A 22545-nucleotide genomic window follows, 5' to 3' on the forward strand; every position below is an offset into this window, starting at 1 on the left:
GAAAAAATATGGAGAACTTAGTGTTGTATTTTTAATCTTTAGTTATAAACACAAAAAATTTTATAATTTTTCAACTTCAAAATTACTTGCAAATTTTCGTGTTTTCGACAGATTTCGTACAAATTTTAAGTATAAACGCTTATAAAAATATATTATATTATTTATATTATAATAATAATTTTTTTAAGCTAATAAAGAACAACTCATAAGGAGCCTTATATTAAATTTAAAAAAAATTGTATCAACACTTCAAAAAAAAATTCTCATAAAAATCGAAAATTTCAGTGGTCTTTAAGAACTCAAAAAAAAAGCCAAAATTTTTGAAAATTTAACTGTATGTAGATAATACTAACATTAGTATTTGGTGAAAATTTCAAGTATTTACAGTGATTAGTTTTTGAATTACAACTATATATAAAAAATCGATTAGGTCAAAAACTGGTTTTGCTTAAAAATTACCGTTTTTCCTTAATTTTTTTTTTGGTTATTCCCGGTGTTTTTGAAAACTATCGGGAATTTCAAAAATTAACCATAAAAAAAACCATTTTTTATAGTCTCAATCAAACTGATATACAGGTCAAGATAGGTAATGTAACATCACAGCTAATTAGAGTAATGACAGGACTTCGGCAATGGGATGCTCTGTCTCCAGTACTGTTTAATTTAGTACTGGAGAGAGTAATACGTGAGATGAACATTTCGGAGGGAGTTATATTAGGACAAATCAGAATTGTAATGCTAGCATATGCGGATGATATCGCTCTCCTTGGGGAAGATTTAGATATGATAAAGAGATTAGGAAGTAATCTAATTAATACGGCAAAAAATCGGGCCTAACCGTTAATGAGGAAAAAACAGAGTACCTTGTGGCTAGCCGAAGAAATAGAAGTGGCGGTCGGGAACAATATATCAAAATTGAAGAACTAAAGTTCAAAAGAGTGTCTCGATTTAAGTATCTAGGGTCGATGATAACGGAGGATAACGACATCAAAACAGAGGTGTCAAAAAGGATACAACTAGCGAATAGAGGATATTATGGACTTGAAAAAGTCTTGAAATCGAAGTCCTTATCCAAAGCCCTAAAAATCAAAATGTACACGACTCTACTAAGACCAATTGTTCTATATGGCTCAGAAACTTGGACGCTGAGAAAAACTGAAGAATCAAGATTAATGATATTCGAGTGAAAAGTTCTACGTAAAATTTTTGGCCCCATATACGATAGAGAAACTAATGATTTGGAGAAAACTTCATAACGTGGAACTCCAAGGACTTTTCCAGAGGCCGAATATAGTTAGAGAGATCGTCAAGCGGAAACTAAGTTAGGCAGGACATGCTTGGCGCAAACAGGATACTTTAGTAAAATGGGTGATCGAAGAAGAGCTTAATGGAAAAAAACCACAAGGTAGACCTAAGTTAAGATGAGAAGATGGTGTGAAGAGAGAAGTGGAAAAGATAGAGCCTGGTGTCAAATGGAGATAAGTTGTGGAGGACAGTGATAGGTGGCAAAGTTTAACGTTTTCAGGATGGTCTTATGGGCCGTAACAAAAGAAGAAGAAGAAACTCCAAAACAACAGAAATATTATGTATAACGTGTTTTTGTAAAAATCTCAAGTTTAGAAATTAAGTTATAAATGAAAAAATGCAAACTTTTTAACGGAAATTGATATTAAATTCAGAATCACGGCAGCCGTTTCTAGAGTCGTCGTTGCCATAGCTAATAATTATTATTTGAATTAATGATAAAAAAAAGTGATATCACAACAAAAATCCTTCGTAAACTACGTGTAAAAATGGCTAAGTAAAAAAAAATATTTCATCTTTTAACACTATAAAGTTGTGATATCATGAATAAATGCAAAATAGATATATTGAATTTAAGTAAACTTATTTTGTTTCAATAATTTATTTATATGAAAAAAAAGTCATAACAAACAATATTTTATCATAAAAATGATATAACTAATCTGATTTGAAATATTTCATTTTGTCTGCTAAAATGTTAAAATATTTTTATACTTAGTATATTGTATTTTTATTCTCATTCAATAATCGTGACATCGTGGATTTAACATTTTAACTAACATTTTGTTCAAGTAGAACTCATACGCTACACATTTGTAAAGATGTTTTTAATTTAAAACTTCTAGGGCTTAAATATTTATTTATCATAAAATTTTAAAAGTTTACAATGACAAAAACACATTTTAAAATGTGAAATTTATTATTGCAGTAATAATTTGTGTAAACAATAATAATAGTATTAATTGTAAAAATAATAATTTAGAATTATAATATTATAAATAAAATAATAAATATATAATAGATAACTATAATTATGCTACTGCGAATAATAACAATAATAATAGTCATAGTGATAGTATTAGTAATAATAATTATTACAGTATTATAGTAATTCATAAATCTATAGTATAGCTCAGCTAAATAAATAAACTACACACAAACAGTATAACTATTAAACTTCTATGATAACAATGATTATAAACTAATAATATAATAACTATTATATTATTAAGTACCTATTCATCGTCGTAAAAATGAGAGAAAAAGACACTCGAGTATAATAAATCACAATATATATAAAAAAAAAAAACAGTAAAATATTAAAATGCTTAAAATTTGTGTTGGAAGACGAGGACGTCGATATGCATTTCATTGACAATATAATACCTTTGTTATATTGATTTTTATCATTAGTAAATATTTATGAAAACGGCGATCAAACCGCAACACTTAAATGAATTATCTAAACAATCAAAAATAGTGTTAATTACAATTAGTATGTTTGTGGAACAGTCCAATATTAGAATAATTTTAAATAATAATGATATATATTTTAATCATAAGCGTTGAGTTTTCACAAATACGAAGTCTACTCAATGCTATTAATTCAATTATAATATTTTTGCAACAAGTTAATAATTACGATGTATTTTATTAACTATGATATTCAAGAATAAAAATCTATTAGATTATAATTTAAGCGACAAAACAATTATAAAATTAAATCATGGGCAGGTAAGTAGATACATATTTTCAAAATTTGTTACTTTTTAATACTTGCAATACTTAATTACACGTTATAGTTACTGATATTAACAAAATCATCAAGCACGTATTTAATATTTATATGTATCGAATATAATCATATTTATCACATATTATTGACGAATATGATGTGACACTAATTTCTTTAAAAAATGTAATATTAACACTAGTATAGAGAAATTTAAAATGTTTGACCATTAAGATGTAACCTTTTAAGATATGTAAAAACATCAAAAATTTGTTAAAATTTTTTAAGCAGATATTTGCATTTCTTTCTTTAATTATTTTATTTTGACAGGTATTTATCATTATAAATAATTTAACTATATAAATTAATTTACTCGGAGGTTATGAAGGATTAATTTTCTGTTAATAAAAATCAGAGATTAAATCGATATTCAACCGAAATCAAAATTGGAAAAATAATCAATACCAATATATAAAACAGATAAATTTTAATTAGAAAAAATGTTTTTGTTTCAAGCCCTAATCAAAAATTGCATGCAGTGTTAAGTGATATATTTTTATATGGTTAAGTAAGTATACTGTATAATCTGTAATATTATTGAAGTAAGTCGTTTTTATTTAAAATATTATGGTTTTAAAATGTATTATTATAATTATCAGTTTTATATGAAAATTAATTAATTAATTTGATTTATGGTTGTTTTCATTTATTATTGAATTTACTTATAGTGTACTCGGTAGAAAAAAGTGGGTAATTAAAAAAACTAAAATAAAAATATACTAGTTATAAGTATCATATAGTATAAATAAGCGATATACTGATGTGTATGATAATATTATATAAATTAATAACGAGAAGAATCGAACGATGATATGTAATAAATGTAACATGTGGGTATAAAAATGGATAAGAGATTTTTAATTTTATCCGAATATTATTTATTACGAACACAGTAACATAATCCTTACATTGAACTAATAATATACTAATGATGGTCCTTATAACAAACGCAAATCTTGTGTTTTTTATTATTTTTTATTTTTTTAAGAATCAAGTTTTAGGTACAATTTTGTTTTCCTTATAGCCTATTATTATTTTATTTTATTTTATTATTTATTTTTTTAATACTCCTCACCAGATGACTACACATTTTCTAAATTCAGTATGATCTACAAAATGTATTTAATAAGAACACATTGATAATGGGCGTTATATTTAAGACTGTACACACTTACAATACTAAATAATAAAATTAATGATAATAATATCAAATATTTAACTAAAATATTGCATTCCCGATTTAATTTTTAATAAAATGATAGTATTTCTTAGTTTTAAATTTTAAAATGTCGATTCACCTAATATTCAATGTTTACTGGGTAGTGGGTAGTGATTGTGTCATAAATCAGTTTATATTTTTTATACCAATAACTTAATGTTAAAATATAATAAAAGACAATCTATGACCTAGTTAAAATTAAGATATAATAAAGCAGAATAATGATATATGAAATGAGACTTACTACCTATGTAAAATAAAAACTTTAAACTTAATTACTGATGAGAATATAAAATATTAAGAGCTCCATAAATATTGCTTACTACAATTAAATCTTGTATCCTAAAATAAAATAAATATAAATGCATTATACACTAAATTAATTTTAGAATTTTTATATAATAATATTGCTAATTTATTTATTATGGATAATGTTGTAATGAACAGTCAATTAAGGTTAAACTAATATAGATGTCACATAGGTAAGTAATTTGTATTACCTACTACAAAACTATTTTAGTCCTAAAAGATTTCATGAAAATCAATCCATTACTCAATGCGTTATTACGTACAAATTGTTGAAACAAAAGCATATTATGTGGGTAATTGACATTCTAAATAACAATAGTTTTTCTTGTATTTTACACAAATACGTTTAAAGTGTAAAACCATTGTTAATACATTGAATAAAAACAAAACTAACTCAATATGTTTTTATATAACAAAAATTTCCTATTCATTTACACTATTACAATATTAGATTATGTATTAAATAATAAAAATAAAAATACATACCTATAATAATAATTTTTATTAAACTTTTTAAGTTGAATAATATAAAATTAACTATATAATGGGATAAGGTTAACAAATAAATATTCATCAATAATGAGATTTTTAAAATGTCTAAAAATGAAATAGTTATAGTATATAGCTAATATTATATTTGATATTGGTTAATTAATAAATTGATAATATAATAATATAAATGGATTTTTTTTTAAATTAATGAAAAAGAATACTTCAGTAATGAATTATTTTTTACTTATTAGGTATACTATGTATATATACATATATAAATTAATGTTAAAAAATATAAAATAAATATAAACATAGATATCAAGTTATCTAGACTCAATATAATTAAGTTTTTAGAATTACGTTTTTACGTTATAAAACGACTAAAAATATTTTTTAAAAAAAATATGGGAAAAAATCTATGTCAAGTAAATGGTTATGTGGGCCAAAAAAAAAAATGAAAAAAATATGATAGATAATGCATGTCAAATTAGTCAAGCTTGTAATATTAATGCTTAGATAATAGATACTTATAATAATTATCAAATAGTTACTTGAAATTTACACTTTAAATAAAGTTGTACGTCGAATATTATTTTATAAATCGACAGTACAAAAACTCTAAAAAGAAAAAATAATCACACAAAAATGTGTCATTGCAGTATCAAGTAATGGCCTAATCAAATTATTATATTATAAACTATATCATAAAATAAAAAAGTCGTCTATGCGATTATTGCTGTTTGATCAAAACAATTGAAAAACGATATCATTAAACGTTATATTTAAACAAAATTCCAATTGTTCAACACATCTAGAGTTTCCCATGCTTCAAATCATTTATTCCATGGTATCGTACTGGACTTTCTTGATTTTGAAGTGTCTGAACACCGCATACCCACCAACTGTAAGTACGGCGACAGCCGCTAAAGTGATTCCGAATATGAATGGTACGGTTTCATTCCGCATAGCGCCAGCACCAATCGATGAACACTGGTAAGCTGTAACATCGAACCATACATGAAATAAGTGTCATATTTTTATATCGGAATAGATTTCCAAATAGGCATAATTAATTTTATGTGGTATAATCTTGTATTACACGGTATACCATTTAATAATATTGCTACACCAAGTACCAGATTGCGCATAATATATTAAAAAATGACTCATTTGAAACCAGGAAATCGTTTATGAACGAAACATCCTAGAAGTGATCACTCATTTGCACATGAATAAATTATTCATAAATACCCAGATGCACACATTTTATATTTGTATATAAATATATAGGTACCATGCAGACAATTATCATGACAAGAACAATGATTACATTTCGTTAAACCGTTTCCTTTAAATGTATTTACGAATTACCAATAGATAAAGCTTAATCGTTGTATTGAAGTTGCATAAATATTATTCGAGTTTAGTTCGAACAATTTAACTGTACATAAAAAAAATTATTTTGGATGATTGCGAATTAAAAATGAAGTTAAAACATTTAAACTAAATCCCGAAAAAAATTAAGGTATTTTTTTATAAAATTTTCCCAGGATAGTAAAGTTGGTTATTTTAACTTCAGTACCATTGATAAAGAGTTTGAAGCGTGCGTTAAATTCTTTTAATACACTGATAAGATAATATGGAGATTAGGAGAATTTTGGTTAAATGAATCAAATTGAAATATGTATATTTACACAATATTGTGTTCGTTTCTTCTCAAGAGGTTTCTTTTATTATTAGATTTAGAATTAATTATGGTGTTATATAAGAATATTATACTATGCATTTGTGTCAGTGTGCTAAATGTTTAAATTATATTTATTTAATAAAACTGTTCTTCTCAGATAAAAGCTTTCTTCCACAATCACAATTAAATAGGCACAAATCTCTTTCAAATTGCAAGTTTATTTTTTTCCCCCGTACCTTAAAAATATATATCTAAAAATCTAAAGTATAATCTAGTATAATCTAAGTATCTAAAAATATCACAAAATTCATATATCCCGGTTTAAATGGATGTAGCTCTGTAACTACCATTGCTGTATTTGGGCGTTATCTTAAATTGGTCTAGTGTTACAGAAATGTACCAATCCGTAATTATTATTTATTCTGTAATAGAAGTTATACGGAATATTATATTTTAGACTACTTTAAAAAAAACTTTATACATTCATATATTCATACTAAATAAAAATATTCTAAATTGATTCTATAGCTTGTAAATTGCTAATATTATTGTTATCTTTATTTATAATTTTAGTATATAGGTAGTGAATAATATCTGCTTTTAAATATTCCAAATGTATTAATTATAAAAATAAGTGGGTTCAAAATCTTGTCAAGACTTATTTTGCTGTTTGTTATTAATATCTGTGGTGTCAAGTAGAATTAAAAACGAGTATTTTAAATGCACGTTCTTTTATACGAGTATTGTTTTTAATACTCACAATACATAAACCTTAGAATTTTTAAAAAATAAAGATCTCCAGTGATTATATTAATAAAAAAAGCAAGATATAATTTATAATTATAATCACTAATAACCTTTCATAAAGCTACTTATAGAATATATTTCATAATATAAATTAAAAATATTTTTCTAACGGTTTAATGATGTAATTAAAATTAAAACAAGAATAACTAATATATGGTGAAATTAAAAGCAACCATTATTAATTTATTTTAAATATTTTTTACTCATAAAAATTACAGTCAAAAATTAAATTTTATAACTTTGAAATAAAACTATCATTATGTTATTAATAGTTTAATCATTATTTTTATACTACAATATTTTTGGACTACCTATATAAATAGACTAGCTAAATAACCCCGTTTCACTAATAGTAAAAACTTCGCTTAAGTACCTACAATACATCCCCTATCCCCCCTCAGACCAAAGAAAATTAAAAATTTGGTGGTGACACTCAGGAACGTATTTGAAACAACTCTATAAAAAAGGTAGAAAAAATTCAATGTTATCTCTAGAAAATTAGAACATGAAAAATAATATACATAATACATATATATATAAAGATTATATATTTAATATTTATAAGCTATTAACTACCTAATAAATTGATATTAATGGTTCTATTGTTAAATAACATTGTAAACCCTGATTTAAATTTAATACTAAAATATTTTAGTAATAGGTGTGTTATACTAAAGTAAAACTTTAATCATATATTACTTCTATTCAGTTATTTTAAACATATGATAGGTTTCCAATGTTTCAGAATATTTAATGGTATGGGGTTAAATTCAAATCACTCAAAAATGATCTAAGTTTTCTACTTGCTTTTTCGAAGTCATAAAATAATAATAATCATTATGGTTCCCCTAAAAATTAGAATAATATTAATGGAAAAGTAAAGAATGAAATAAATTAATGCAAAAATATTTTTGGTTGTATAACTTTGAGGATAGTGTCATACAAAGTATTTAAAATTAGTACAATTATTATCATTTTAGAATAATTCAAACACTTGTATAATTTAAAATATAGGTAAACGAATTTTTGTTGTATCAAAATAATTACATAATAATTAATAAAGTTATTTTACGTAATTTAAATTGTATTTGTTAGTATCATCGCATGAGTCTAATTAAAATAAACTTTATAATATAAAACATTAATTATTTTGTTGTAAAAATCAGTTAATCGTATTCCAAATGTTCGTATCACATAATAATTACTCAATATGAATATTATACTCAATATTGTACTCAATATAAATTTTAATTAACTTTGCTTTTTTAAATGTTGTCTTACCGGGTCCAAATTCATTATTTTTGAATATGAACGGCTGCACTGTAAATGCTCTGAGCAATACGTATCCTTTCATCGTAGGAACGTTTTGATCACTCAATACCACGCTAATTTCTTTTTGACACGAATATGACTGTCCAACTGGTGTCATGAACAGCAGTGTACCATAACTGGATACTGTTGACAGGCGTACAATTTTATCTGAAAGTTAAAAATAAATAAGTATACCTTAAAATGTAACAAAACCCCTATAAATCACGTACGCGCAATTTTAAAAAGGATTATTTTATGTAATATATATTATACGTATTTATTTATCTGTATAAATTATATATCTATAACGAATAGAACACATAAAGTATCTTATTCACAATTAAATGATACAATAAAATGAATAAAATATAAGAACTCAATATTAAGTATATTCATGAATGAATTTGTGATATTTTTAAAATGAATTTGAATTTTACAAAGAATGTCTGAGTTCTTATTTGGTTAGTATTGTTTCTTTTAGAAAAATAAATTTAAATAATAAAATGTGAAACAAATAGGATATTTTATGCATAATGCTTTTTATTTATTACTCATCGAAAATCTGCCCGTTAAACACAAAATAGACATTTTGTATTTGGATGTATTTATCTAATTTACTTTTTTTCTGATGAAAATAACATATTATAGCAGAAAAATAATGACTTAAAAAATATTTATGGTAATTATTAAACAGGGCTAAAAAACACCAGAGAAAATTTTAATTTTTTTTATTTCATAAAAGAAAATAGGTAAAGAAATTTGATATTTCATGAATTTGAATAATATCAGCTTATGTATTTTCACTCTGGTATAACATTAGTAATGGAAAATATGATACGTTATTTCTTTAATTAATTAATTGTAATAACTAAAAAAAATAATAATAAAATAAGTAATTGGAAAACATTTGTAAATACATTTTAAAGTACATTTTTCAATATTATTTTTAGATGTTAACTATATTGAGCTCAAATATATGTTAATTAGATACATGTGAATTTTATAATATGTAACACAATCTAAAAACTAATACTTTAAGAATTGAAAAAAAAGTGTAATAATTACAAAAAATATGTTTTTGTATTTTATACTTATAAACTACTTTAAGATTTAGGCCAATAGACTTCAAATTTTGTTTATAATGCTGCTTTAAATCTATGTTTATAGTGTGATTGTCAAGTATTAAGGATAGGAAACAGCACATTTACTTATAAAATGTGAGTATTTCTCAAATGTATGTATTCTTATTTCTTTGTCACTATAATATTAATTATTAGAACTACTATAACATGGCATTTAATTTTCTCTTTAAAATTATACCTTAGGCATTAGTTAAATATATTTTATATTAAACATTAACTGTTATTAGTGCAAAATTTCTATTAAATATAATTTTTAATAGAATTATTGGTAAGCCATAATTAGATTTTATATATACTTTTAAACTGAAATATATTTGTTGATGTATATTATTTTTGAATGGCAGTTAATTTATTTGAACATATTTTGAAATGTTTATTTTAACAACAAATTGTACCTATGTAATGATTAAAAAAAAAAAAAAACAACTATAAATTAGCTTATGATATTTTATAAAATATTGTTACTTCAAATCTGATGTAGTTTAATAATAATTACTCTTTAATTACAATGTTTAAAAATGTATTTTTAAATTATGTATTAAATAAATACAAAACCAGTTAATTATATTTTATTTTATGAACAATAGAATAATATGATAGGTTATAAAACATATTTAAAATTAGATACTTTCCTTTTTATTTTACAGGTTTGATAGTAAATAAGTAATAGTTAGTGTTTTTATTAAAATTTGGTATCTACTAATTTATAAACAATTAAATACAATATTGATGTTAATAGTTGTATTAAACATTAATATATACATACAGTATTTATAAATGTATTTCGTATTTTATAATATAGAATAAATATATTGAATAATTGGAAAATATGTAGTTACAAAATATGATTTAATGTTTGAGTTAATAAATTAATAATATAGTAATTCTATTGATTATTTTAAGTTTTTGTGTTTTTTTTTTCCCATTAGTTTAAGAATAATAAAAATATATATTTTAACATAAACTATTTTATGGTGGAAACATACATTTTTGAAAAAAAAAATGGAATTTCAATATAAATTTCCTCTCATTAAAAGTGTATTTCAATTTTATATTAATTTATAATGTATTGAATAATAATATATTCAAAAAATAATAGTTGTAAATAATATTATTGAAACAAATTAGGTATTTTCTACATTTTATATTTTTTTTATGTCTTTGATTAAGCCCAAGTTGATTTTTCATGGAATTAACTTAATCAAAGAGCTTAGGAATACTAATATAAAAAAAGGTTTGTTCATTGTTGAATAGATGTTTATTGCCACTAAGGTCTAAGTGCGAAGAAACTGTTTCGTATATTTGTGTAGATTGAGTAACAATACAAAACTAAGAAATAAAAAATTACAGTGAAAATTAATTAATACATTAAAAAGGATTTTGAAAGGCATTGTAAACTGACGTGAGCTAGAAAATTGGAAAAATTATACATCCTGCTATTCTTAATTAAATACATTTATGAAATAACCGCTGTCGAGGTTTCGCTCTATGGTTATTCCGAACCCGTATTAATTTAACGCCATCCGTGTCAAACCTCTGAATAATATGGGCTATAAAAGCCGGTTGAATAAATAATAAAACTACCATAACAAAATTAGATTAAGAAAAAAATGATATAACAAGGCTTAGCACGATGTACATTATTTAATAGTTTTTCATATTATTATATTAATAAGAATATTGAACTGTCTATGAGAAAGTATGAGGTGACCAATAGCACTAATGTTGATATTAAAAGGAAAATTATATATTGTAATTGAATATCCATCTATAGAGTAAAAAATATGAGGTGTAGCAAATAATGAGACGACCGATGGTGGAGGTGGCAAACGGTTAAGTATGAGTATTCAAAAAAATAAGAAATAATTTAAATTAAAAATGTTTTCTTTAAGAAAATAACTTAAAATAAAAATCAAAGATAATTTAACTAAATCTATCTAATGGAAAAAAACAATAAGAAATTATATCATCTGGTTTAGTGGAAGAATTATAATTTCATTTATTTCTAAAATAAATAATATATTTTTTAAATGCGGCTATACAAATATAAACAAGTTAATAAAGTTCGTGTAATAAACCAAATTGATAACAAAAATTAAACAATATATTTAAAATAATTGTTATTGTATAAAAGAACTAGCTGATCCCGTGCACTTCGTCGCCCGTTAAATTGCCATTTATATAATATGATTAGAACTTTGATTAATTTGTTATTTAATATTCAGTTTAACTGTGTTCAAAACTTAGACATTTTCATTTACCATTTTGAATCTCAAATAAATTGTGCAAGCACCATTTTAAAATACGAATTTTATAAAATGGTTTATTATTGAATACTAAATGTGTTGTACAAATGTACCGTGTAAATCGATCTATCATTGTTCAGGATCTACGTTTATCAGCCAGTGAGTTAGTCAGGTTATATTATATTCATTTCGCTTGGCGTTGACCGTGAGACACTCTTATGATAATTATGCGAGCAGTATAGTAACAGGTGGATTGCGGACCCCGCGAGATGTGTAAATAAGTTTATATCTTATTCTGTATCAAACTGTTTTCCAACTTGTTTCTGTATTTTTGAAAATAGTTAACTTAAAGTATTAATTAATTATTAAAAATAATAGAGATGAGCTTAATCAAAGATAGTTCATTAAATTTTTTTTAATTTTTGATTTAAATAAAAAAAAAATAAAGTACGAGAATGTGTGATTAAATGTATATCATTTTAGATTACTATGAAAATATTGATGAAAATCAGTACAACGTATACTGTTATTAATATTTATAGATTTATTATTTTTTCATTTTCATTAAAATGTAGATACGTATAAGAGTTATGAGGACTCTCATATTGTATGAATCGGATTTTTGGGCATTTTACAATGAAAAAAAAAATAAGACTTATAAATGAGTGCAACCGTGATAAAAATGTAACATTGGATATACATTCTTACACATTGACTAGGAATGATTTAATAATAAATTAATTAATCAAGGTAGTGTGTGAGTGGTATACTTTATAGGTACAACGAGGGTGAATAATTTGTGATGATTTATGCTTTGTTATGAGGATAATAGACTGTGTGAGTGAATATGGAAATGCATGTAGAAAGTAAGAGAAAAAGAGCAAATACGAATAAAAGATGGATAAACAGAATAGAAAATTACATAATAGTAGTTGGTGTGATAAAGAAAAAAGTGGAGAATAAAGCTTTAAAGAGAGTTAAGACACGATTGGTCGAGTTGGAAGTGAAGGGTGAAGAAAATGAAGAAGAAAACTAATTTAAAATGATTAATCGGCCTTGAAGGCGTTCAAAGTTTTATTTTATAATATTACAATATATTTCATATTATTAGAGACGTCAGTAACAATATCAGTATGCCTGCGCATTTATACAATGACAATCGCGGATTAAGAATTTTTATTCAAACAATTATTTTTAAATGATAATTGAATACACTAAGACGCTAAAAACAAATTGATTACAATGATGTTTTTTCTTTAATATATTTTATACTTTTCTTAGAACACAAATTTAGTTTAAAGTGATGTTGAAATTTAGTACTTAAATCTTTGAGAATTTAATTCATTTTTTTCAATAAATAAAAGTCCAAAAATATTAATAAAATCTAAGAACGGAGTTCAGTCAGAATAAATAATATTAAATAATAAACGATACATATAAATAATGTATATATTTTATTTTATTTCCTCTAACAAAATTTGAAATGGTTTTCTATAGCTTACACGAGGTCACTTTATTATTTTCTGAATTCTAACTAAAAAATAGAAACTTAGAGACAAATTGATGTTAAAAATATCGAATAGGTAATTAATTAAAGAATGGTAACAAGAATAAATTAATTTAGATACAATCATTGTATTTTTTTAACGGTTTTCAAAATTTTAATCAAAATATACAACCTAGTCATCACAATATTTAAGGCTTGTTAACTCATAAACATGAATCCAATCATTTTATTGTGTTTAAGATATTCATAATAAGACCAAATTGTATTACGAAGTATATTTTTTTTTCAAAAATATAAAATTATTGAAAAATATTTATTGTAGTTATTTACAAATTATATTATATTGTATTTCCATTTCAAATATATTTCAAATAATATATTGTTTGTTTTATTAATTTAATTATAGTTTCATGTCTTGATATTTTATTAAAAATTCCTAAAATCAGAAAGGAATTTGAACTTAAATTATTCTAATATTCAATATATTTAAATAATCTAAAATAACTAAAAATCTATAATTGGAATAATACAAACAATAATACATTAATATCTATCATTGAATAATGATATACAAGAATCCTTGATTAAAATAAACGTACAAATTATAATATAAGTATTTATTAAAATTAGATATATTGGGACAAAAGTTCAATTATCATTGAAACTAAAAGAAATTTAATCTTTATTTATGGACTAAAATGCTGATGGTTTCTATAGTGAAACTATGATTTAAACATGGATATTTTAAGGATAGATTAGTTGTTCTACAAATACTCAATAGCAAAATTCAATTTTTTTTTTAATACAATACAATATCAAAATATACTTATAAGACTATTAATAACAATATTTAGTATTAAATTAATACTAAAAAGTAAAAATTCTTAACCTTAAACTCGAGTGTTTTAAAATGTTAGTGTGTTCAATGTATTAAATGTATAATAAAATATATTATATTATCAATAAATATAAATAATATATCACTTTTACGTGTGCAAGCGTACCGATTAGACGTGCTTCCAAGTGTCGTTCCCTTATCTAACCGTTGCACATTCATTACGCAATTCTACGCCGACGTCTACTCAGGTAATACAATGCTTTATCATATTACGATATATATTAAAACATAATTACCCCGATAATCGTACATCCGTACAAAAGCAAACTAAATATTATGTCTGAACCAAACCGTATTCAATCTCCCGACAAAAAAAATATGACCGATCTTAATAAACCGTCAACCAACACTCAACACATACTTACACAAAATACAAATACTCCAAGCTTTGCATCAAAAGTAGCCTCCGAACAACTGCCAAAAAGAGAATTAGCCATAGTATTTAACACTATCGAAAATATACCACAAATTGAATATCTTATCGCTCTTTCCAAATTAATTTCACCGAAAGACATTACGTATGTTTCACGAGTATCTAATGGTCGTTTCTTTGTTTATCTCTCAAACAAAAATACAATCGACAACCTTCTTGACAACCACCAAAACATTACCGTCAATAACCAGATTATCAATATTCGCCGTTTAATTAACCCAGCAAAAAAATTAATATTATCTAATGTGTGCCCAACAATTCCTAATTCTATTATCGAATCGAGTTTAAACTATGCGGGTTTTACTTTAGTATCGCCGATTATTAAACTAAGAGCCGGATTTAATATAGAAGGTTTTACACATATAATGAGTTTCAAAAGACAAATTTTTGTCAAACCAGATGATTTTGAAAACAAACCTACATCGATTATAATTAACCACGAAGACATTGCATATAGAATATTTATAAACGACGACACAGTAACATGTTTCCACTGTAAATTAAAAGGACACATTTCAAACCAATGCCCTAATCTGAAAACACATTTAGTACTAAATGAAACGCACAATAGCTCTACACCCGAAACAAAAATAAATGAGAACATGACATTAGACAACGAACCCAACACCGAATCAAACGAAGATATTAACAATATTGAATTAAACATTGCACCTCCCATAGGAATAAAAAGACCGGCGCCTTCTACATCAACCCTTTCTCCCCCCCCCTACTTCCCCGAATAATGAAACCTCAAACGAATTCTCAATGGATCACACCTCACAAGATATAAACGAAAACGATAATTCAGATTGGATAACAAAATCAACAAAAAAACAACAAAAAAAACGAAAGAGAACCCCTTCTCTTGAACATTTCATCGCTAACCTGAATATAAGCTTAAAACCTGCAGAAAAATTTTTTGAAAGAAAAACACGTGCAATCTCATTTATTCAATTCAAAGATATGATTGAAAATGCACAAGAGAACAACAATATAATTGAAACAGTCCTACAATACTGTGACATACAAAATGCAATCTCTATAATCGAAATAATAAACACGGCATATATAACAGACCGCAGCCTAAAGACTCGCCTAGGAAAACTACTAAAAATTTTAAAAACCCACCTCCAATCGTCCTAATATTTTCGATAAACTAACATAAAGTATATAACATATCAAACTTGAAAAATGAATTTACTTATACAATGGAACCTAAATGGTTTTTACAAAAAAATAATTGACCTAAAACTCTTAGTAAATAATTTAAAACCTAGTATTATTTGTCTCCAAGAAACAAATTTAAAACCTAACCATAATGCAACAGTGAAGAACTACCAAGGATATTTCAAGGAAAGACAAACAAACCCAAACCGCGCCAGTGGGGGAGTAGCTATCCTAGTTAAAAATAATATAAAATCATCACCAATACCGATCATCTCAGAACTTGAAGTAATTGCAACAAGAATACAGCTACACCATGAAATAACCATATGCAATATATATTACCTGATAGTATGGTTTTTTCTTACCAACAAATTATGAATATAATAAAGCAACTACCCTCACCTTATATAATGGTCGGCGATTTTAACAGTAGAAATACAAATTGGGGATGCAATCACACCGATCCTAGAGGAAAAATTATTGAAAAAATCATAGATGACGAAAACATTACACTCCTCAACAATGGAACCTTTACTCGTCATAATTCATCCAAAGGAACCTTTTCAGCGATCGACCTTTCCTTAGCCTCTCCGTCAATTTCCCCATACCTCTCATGGGAAGTCAAAACCGACTATTTTAATAGCGATCATTGGCCAATATTAATTAATATACACCATAGAAACAGTCCGCAGACCCCCTACAACACAAACAAATGGAACCTAAGAAATCCAAATTGGACGCTATTTTCAGACATAGTAGACAAAACTATGTCAGAAAACCAAATGCTTAACAACGAATTAAATACAGATGACATTGATATAATTGTAAAACAATTCACTTCAATCATAACTGAAGCAGCCCATAAATCCATTGGAAAAACAATAACACACCCCAAAAAAACTCCCGTCCCTTGGTGGTCCAAAGAATGTAATAATGCTATAAAAAACTACAAAAAAGCACTCAACAGATATAAAAAAACTAAAACAATACCTGACCACATAAATTTAAAAAAAGCCAAAGCCCTATCAAGAAGAATTATAAAACATCAAAAAATTGAATCTTGGAAAAAACTTATAAATGATCTAACCCCCAATACACCAATTAAAGAAGCATGGAAAAAAATACGATTAATAGAAGGCATACAATTCAATGAAACCCCTCAAACACTGACAATAGGAGACAAAACCTACCACTCCTCCTTAGAAAAAGCTGAAGCCCTTGCTGAAATCTTTGAAAAAAACAGCAGTGATGAAAATTATTCCCCCGAATTTAGAAACTCAAAATCAAAAAATGAAACAGATAATCCAATTACATTTTCAATGGATGAAAACCATCCAATAAACACACCTATCAATGTACAGGAACTCTATGATGCACTTTATAAATGCAATTCAAAAAACAGCACAGGCCATGATGAAATACCATACATATTTATTAAACATCTTCCTATCAGTGCCATCTATATACTACTAAAAATCTTCAACTTAATATGGGAGAAGAGGACTTTCCCTACTTCTTGGAAAAGAGCCATTATTATACCAATACTTAAACCTAACAAAGATCGACACGAAGTTACATCTTACCGACCAATATCTCTAATATGCACCCTAAGCAAATTGCTGGAAAAAATTGTTAGCAAAAGATTATATTGGACTTTAAAACATACAAACTTTATCAGCAACCAACAATTTGGTTTCCAAAGAAATAAGTCCACCATAGATGCTCTAACTATTATTATTATTATTATTATTATTTTTATTCAGCCAAATCAATTACAATTAAATAATTACAATAAAATAAATTGATAGTAGCTGATACGTATACCAACTGAGCTATGCTCGTATCTGGTATACGGAGTTCAACAATATCACAATTCGTCTAAAGAAATAATGTTCCATTAAAAATTTAAAGAAATTAAGATACAATTAATAACAATACATGATAAAGAAGAAGAAAAGAAAAAAGAAAAAAGAAATAGAAACTAGAAACAAAAATTGATCTACATTACATATTATAGGTACATACTAAAATATTATACGATATTATGTTTAGAGTGTTTAGACATACTGACTTTTAATAATTTTATTGATACACACATTGTCATCAAGATCACTAACTATTTTGTTTATGGCCATTTTTATTTGATTTTTACTAATTATATTCATTATATCATTGGTATTATTGGAATAACTTTCACATAAACTTTTTATTCGACTCTTTACTTCATTATTGAAATTATTGAAAATAGTTATACACATGTGATAAGGAGAATTTCTAGAACTAGTTAATAAAGTATATGATGGTTTAATATATTTTCCTGTTCTTCTGTCTATTATTTCTGTAGCATTGAGAGTATGGTTCTGTATGGATTTAACTAAGATTTGCCTAATGTATAATTTATAGACAGATAATATATCAGTTAGTTTGAATAATTCCTCTGATGGATATTTTAATGGTAGGGAGTATGCAACTTTTAAAATCATTTTTTGTGTGGTATGCAATGTATTGATATCTGTTCTGTTGGTGCCTCCCCAACATGTTATACCATATAATAAAATCGAATTACACAGTGCCATGTAAATTTGTCTTATAATTGATTTATCAAGAAATCTAATTTTGTAAAATAGTACTGTTAAGCTCCTCATTTTATTTTTGATATTATGTATATGTTCTGACCATTTTAGGTTAAAATCCATTGTCACTCCTAAATATTTAAATGATAATACCATTTCCATTGGTTTGCAACTACAATTTGTGGTACTTGTTCCACATTTATGTATTATAAATTTATATCCAACAGGTAACTGTGAACGTATAGAAACTATAGGCATGCAAACCGATTTGTTTATGTTGAGTGATAACAGATTTTTTTCCATCCAGTCATAGATATGTCGTAAATCGATTTCGACAGTATGTTTCAGTTTCTCCCAATTTTCTTCGTAATTAACTAGTGCTATGTCATCAGCGAACATGAATAATTTACCTTTTAATAAAGAAGCAGGAATAGAGTTAATATATATTAAGAACAATATAGGTCCTAATGATGTACCTTGCGTGACTCCATAATCTTTAACATAACAATGATCACTATAATGAGGTCCGATAGTGGTTAGTTGTTGTCTGTTACTCAGATAACTGGTAAACCATTTTAATGCATTCTCATCGAATTTTAATTCTTTTAACTTGTTTAGTAATAGTTGTCTACTGATTGAATCAAATGCTTTTTCTAAGTCCAAGAACGAGATTAAAATTTTTTTTTTAGTATCTCTTTTGCTATGTAAATAATTGTTAAAGTCGATTAGAGCGTCTTCTGTACCTAATTTTTTTCTAAACCCGTATTGTCCGGTAAATATTATTTTATCTCTCTCTAAGTATTCTAATAGTTGATTTTTAATTATTTTTTCAAGTATTTTAGCTAGAATTCCTACTATTGAGATTGGTCTATAATTAGTGAAATCATTTTTATCTCCTTTTTTATGAATCGGTACGATTCTAGCTACTTTAAGTTCATCAGGTACAGTGCCACTAGTTATGCTACAGTTAATTATGTGTACAATAGGTAAAATAACATTGTCTCCTATTTGTTTAAAAAATAGTGCTGTATATCCATCAACTCCAGGAGCCGAGTTGTTATTTAGATTATTTAATATATTTTTTACTTCATAACTGCTTATGGTTTTTAACTTGAAGTTAGAGCTTATGTTTGATTTATTGTTAGTATTTGTTCTAAAATTAGATTGTATATTATTTGTACTATTAGGAAAGTTTTTATCAACTAGTCTATTTCCGGTAGTAGCAAAATAAGAATTTACTATGTTTAGGAAGTCTTTAGGCGAGGATCTCGGATATAAGTCCTGTATTATTTCATTAATTGGAAGCCCGGTAGATTTAATTTTCCTCCCCGATAGTTCATTAATAACTTTCCATATTTCTCTTCCATTACCTTTACATATTGCTATTTTATTGGTGTAATATTGTTCTTTGGCCTTCCGAATGAGTATTGTTAATTTATTTCTGTACGCTTTGTAATATTTAATCAATTTATAATTTGTATTATCCTTTTTAATTTTCATATTAAGCTTATCTCTATTTTTAATTGATGTCATAAGACCATTAGTAATCCAGGGTTTTATCTTACGATTTTTCTTACTTCATAGGGACTTTGATACAATACAGTTATTAATAGTGTCTAATATATTATTATTAAAAATATTTAATGCTGTATTAGTATCATTGGTTTCAAATAATCCAGTCCATTGAACACAGGATAATAAGCTAACTGCCTTATTGTAATCGATATATGATATTAAATTTAAATAATCATCTATATGTTTGTTATTTGATTGTGAGTTTGTTAAACTTCCTATAATTGTATAATGATCTGTTACACTAGTCTTAATTACTGCAGAAATGATTTTAACATTTCTACTAAATATATGGTCAATACAAGAACTAGTGTCATAACCCACTCTAGTATGCGAACATATTTGAGAAGAAAAACCGTTGGACGATAGTATATTTAAGTATTTTTCTGTTATGAGAGAGGTATTTTTTTCTAATATGTTAATGTTTATATCTCCAATCCATATACAATTTTTCTGTATAGGACCTGAAGTCATTATGGAAGTTAGTTCGGATAAGAAAATGTTTATATTAGTTTGAGGTGAACGATATACAGCTAAAATTGTAATAGGCATGCTGTGAATTTTTAGGTCTAATTTCATACAACTAGCCTCAGAGAACAATTGAAGTTGCTTAACAGATATATTATGTTTATTGTTTGTATATATTAGGACACCATCGTTTTGATTAAAATTATTTTCACTTTTATAACTCGAAAATCCGCTTAGGTTTTGGGGAGAAAACCCCGTACTATTCCAAGTTTCACTAAGGATAATTATATCTAAGCACTTTAATGAGTCGTTTATCAAACACCAGAAATCGTCTATATTTCGATTATAAGACCTTATGTTCATGTGTAAAACATTCAAATTGCTACTCTCTAAATCCATCAAATACTCATATATATCTTTATTTATTATATTTCCGTCATTGTTTGTGATGTAAGAGTCTATAAAGTCTGAATTTGTTTCAATCATTTATGATATATGTAGTAAAAAATAAAAAAAATAAAAATAAAGAAATAGAGGAAAAATAAGAAATGTTGCTTAGTCTATACCAATGATATTTTAATATAATATTAACTTTTATAATTATGAAACCCTGACAAGAATGTGTGTTTACAAAATGAGTGTTATATGAAAAAGATGACTGTCTAATCAGCATATTATTGTTAATAACGATTGAATTATGAGTTGGATTGTATGACCCAATTATAGGTAATATGATACATTGTATTTGCATAAGAAAGATATTTAAAAATTGCTGATAAGCAGTAAACTCAATAGTACGTAAAATTGATATTATTAAAATTAATAAAATTATATATTTAAAGTAGTTTATAAAAAAGTAAGATCTTCGAAACATTTTACTTGTATCTTTTTGCCCTGTTCATCTTTTTTGCAAAAGATCCTGCCATGACTTGTCCAAATGAAACGATAGCCCAGTTCCTTGCCTTTCGTTCTCGATTCCCAAAATAGTTTTCTATTGTAAGCCGTGAGACTTTCGTTTATAAAGATTCGACGACTTTTGTATTCAATTTTGCCTCGCTTCTTAATAAATTCGTCGCGTTTTCTCCTTGATGCAAATTCCACAATTATCAAAGGCTTATCCAGATTATGGTTCGAGGGCTTACGGTAAGCATTTTCAATATCGAACAGATTAAGATCTATATGTAAGGTAACTATACTAACAGAAGACATATACTCAGCCTTCAACATCAAACAACACGTACTTTTAACTTCACTTGACATTGAAAAAGCCTACGATATGGTTTGGCGCCATAGAATACTAGATATACTCCAAAAAAATAATATTAATGGCAATACACTCGCCTATATCTCAAATTTTCTATCAAAAAGAACCTTCTCTGTGAAATTAAACGAAACCCACTCCAGTAATCACAATCTCCAAAACGGCATTCCCCAAGGACCAAGTTTAAGTGTCACCCTCTTTATAATAGCTATTAACGAACTTCCAAGTATAATACCACCTCCACTCAAAACCATTATGTTTGCCGACGATAGTACTATTTACTGCAAAGGAAGAAATGTAAACACATCTAAAACAATCATGCAAAACGCCATAAATGAAATCAGCAAATGGGAAAA

General features: G+C 25.7%; 1 protein-coding gene across 1 annotated transcript in view; it reads right to left on the reverse strand.

The window, feature by feature from the left end:
- Nucleotides 1–2012: 2012 nt before the first annotated feature.
- LOC114132095 (lysosome-associated membrane glycoprotein 5) overlaps nt 2013–22545 on the reverse strand; it is a 40266-nt gene continuing 19733 nt past the window's right edge. The window contains exons 7-8 of the mRNA XM_050205537.1: nt 8893–9090; nt 2013–6115 (exon numbers count right to left, since the gene is read on the reverse strand). Of these exons, the coding sequence (XP_050061494.1) occupies nt 5955–6115; nt 8893–9090 (359 nt within the window). The 3' untranslated portion in view covers nt 2013–5954. The remainder of the gene's footprint in view (nt 6116–8892; nt 9091–22545) is intronic.

This window comes from Aphis gossypii, chromosome X, assembly GCF_020184175.1.
Source record: "Aphis gossypii isolate Hap1 chromosome X, ASM2018417v2, whole genome shotgun sequence".
Taxonomy (NCBI): domain Eukaryota; kingdom Metazoa; phylum Arthropoda; class Insecta; order Hemiptera; family Aphididae; genus Aphis; species Aphis gossypii.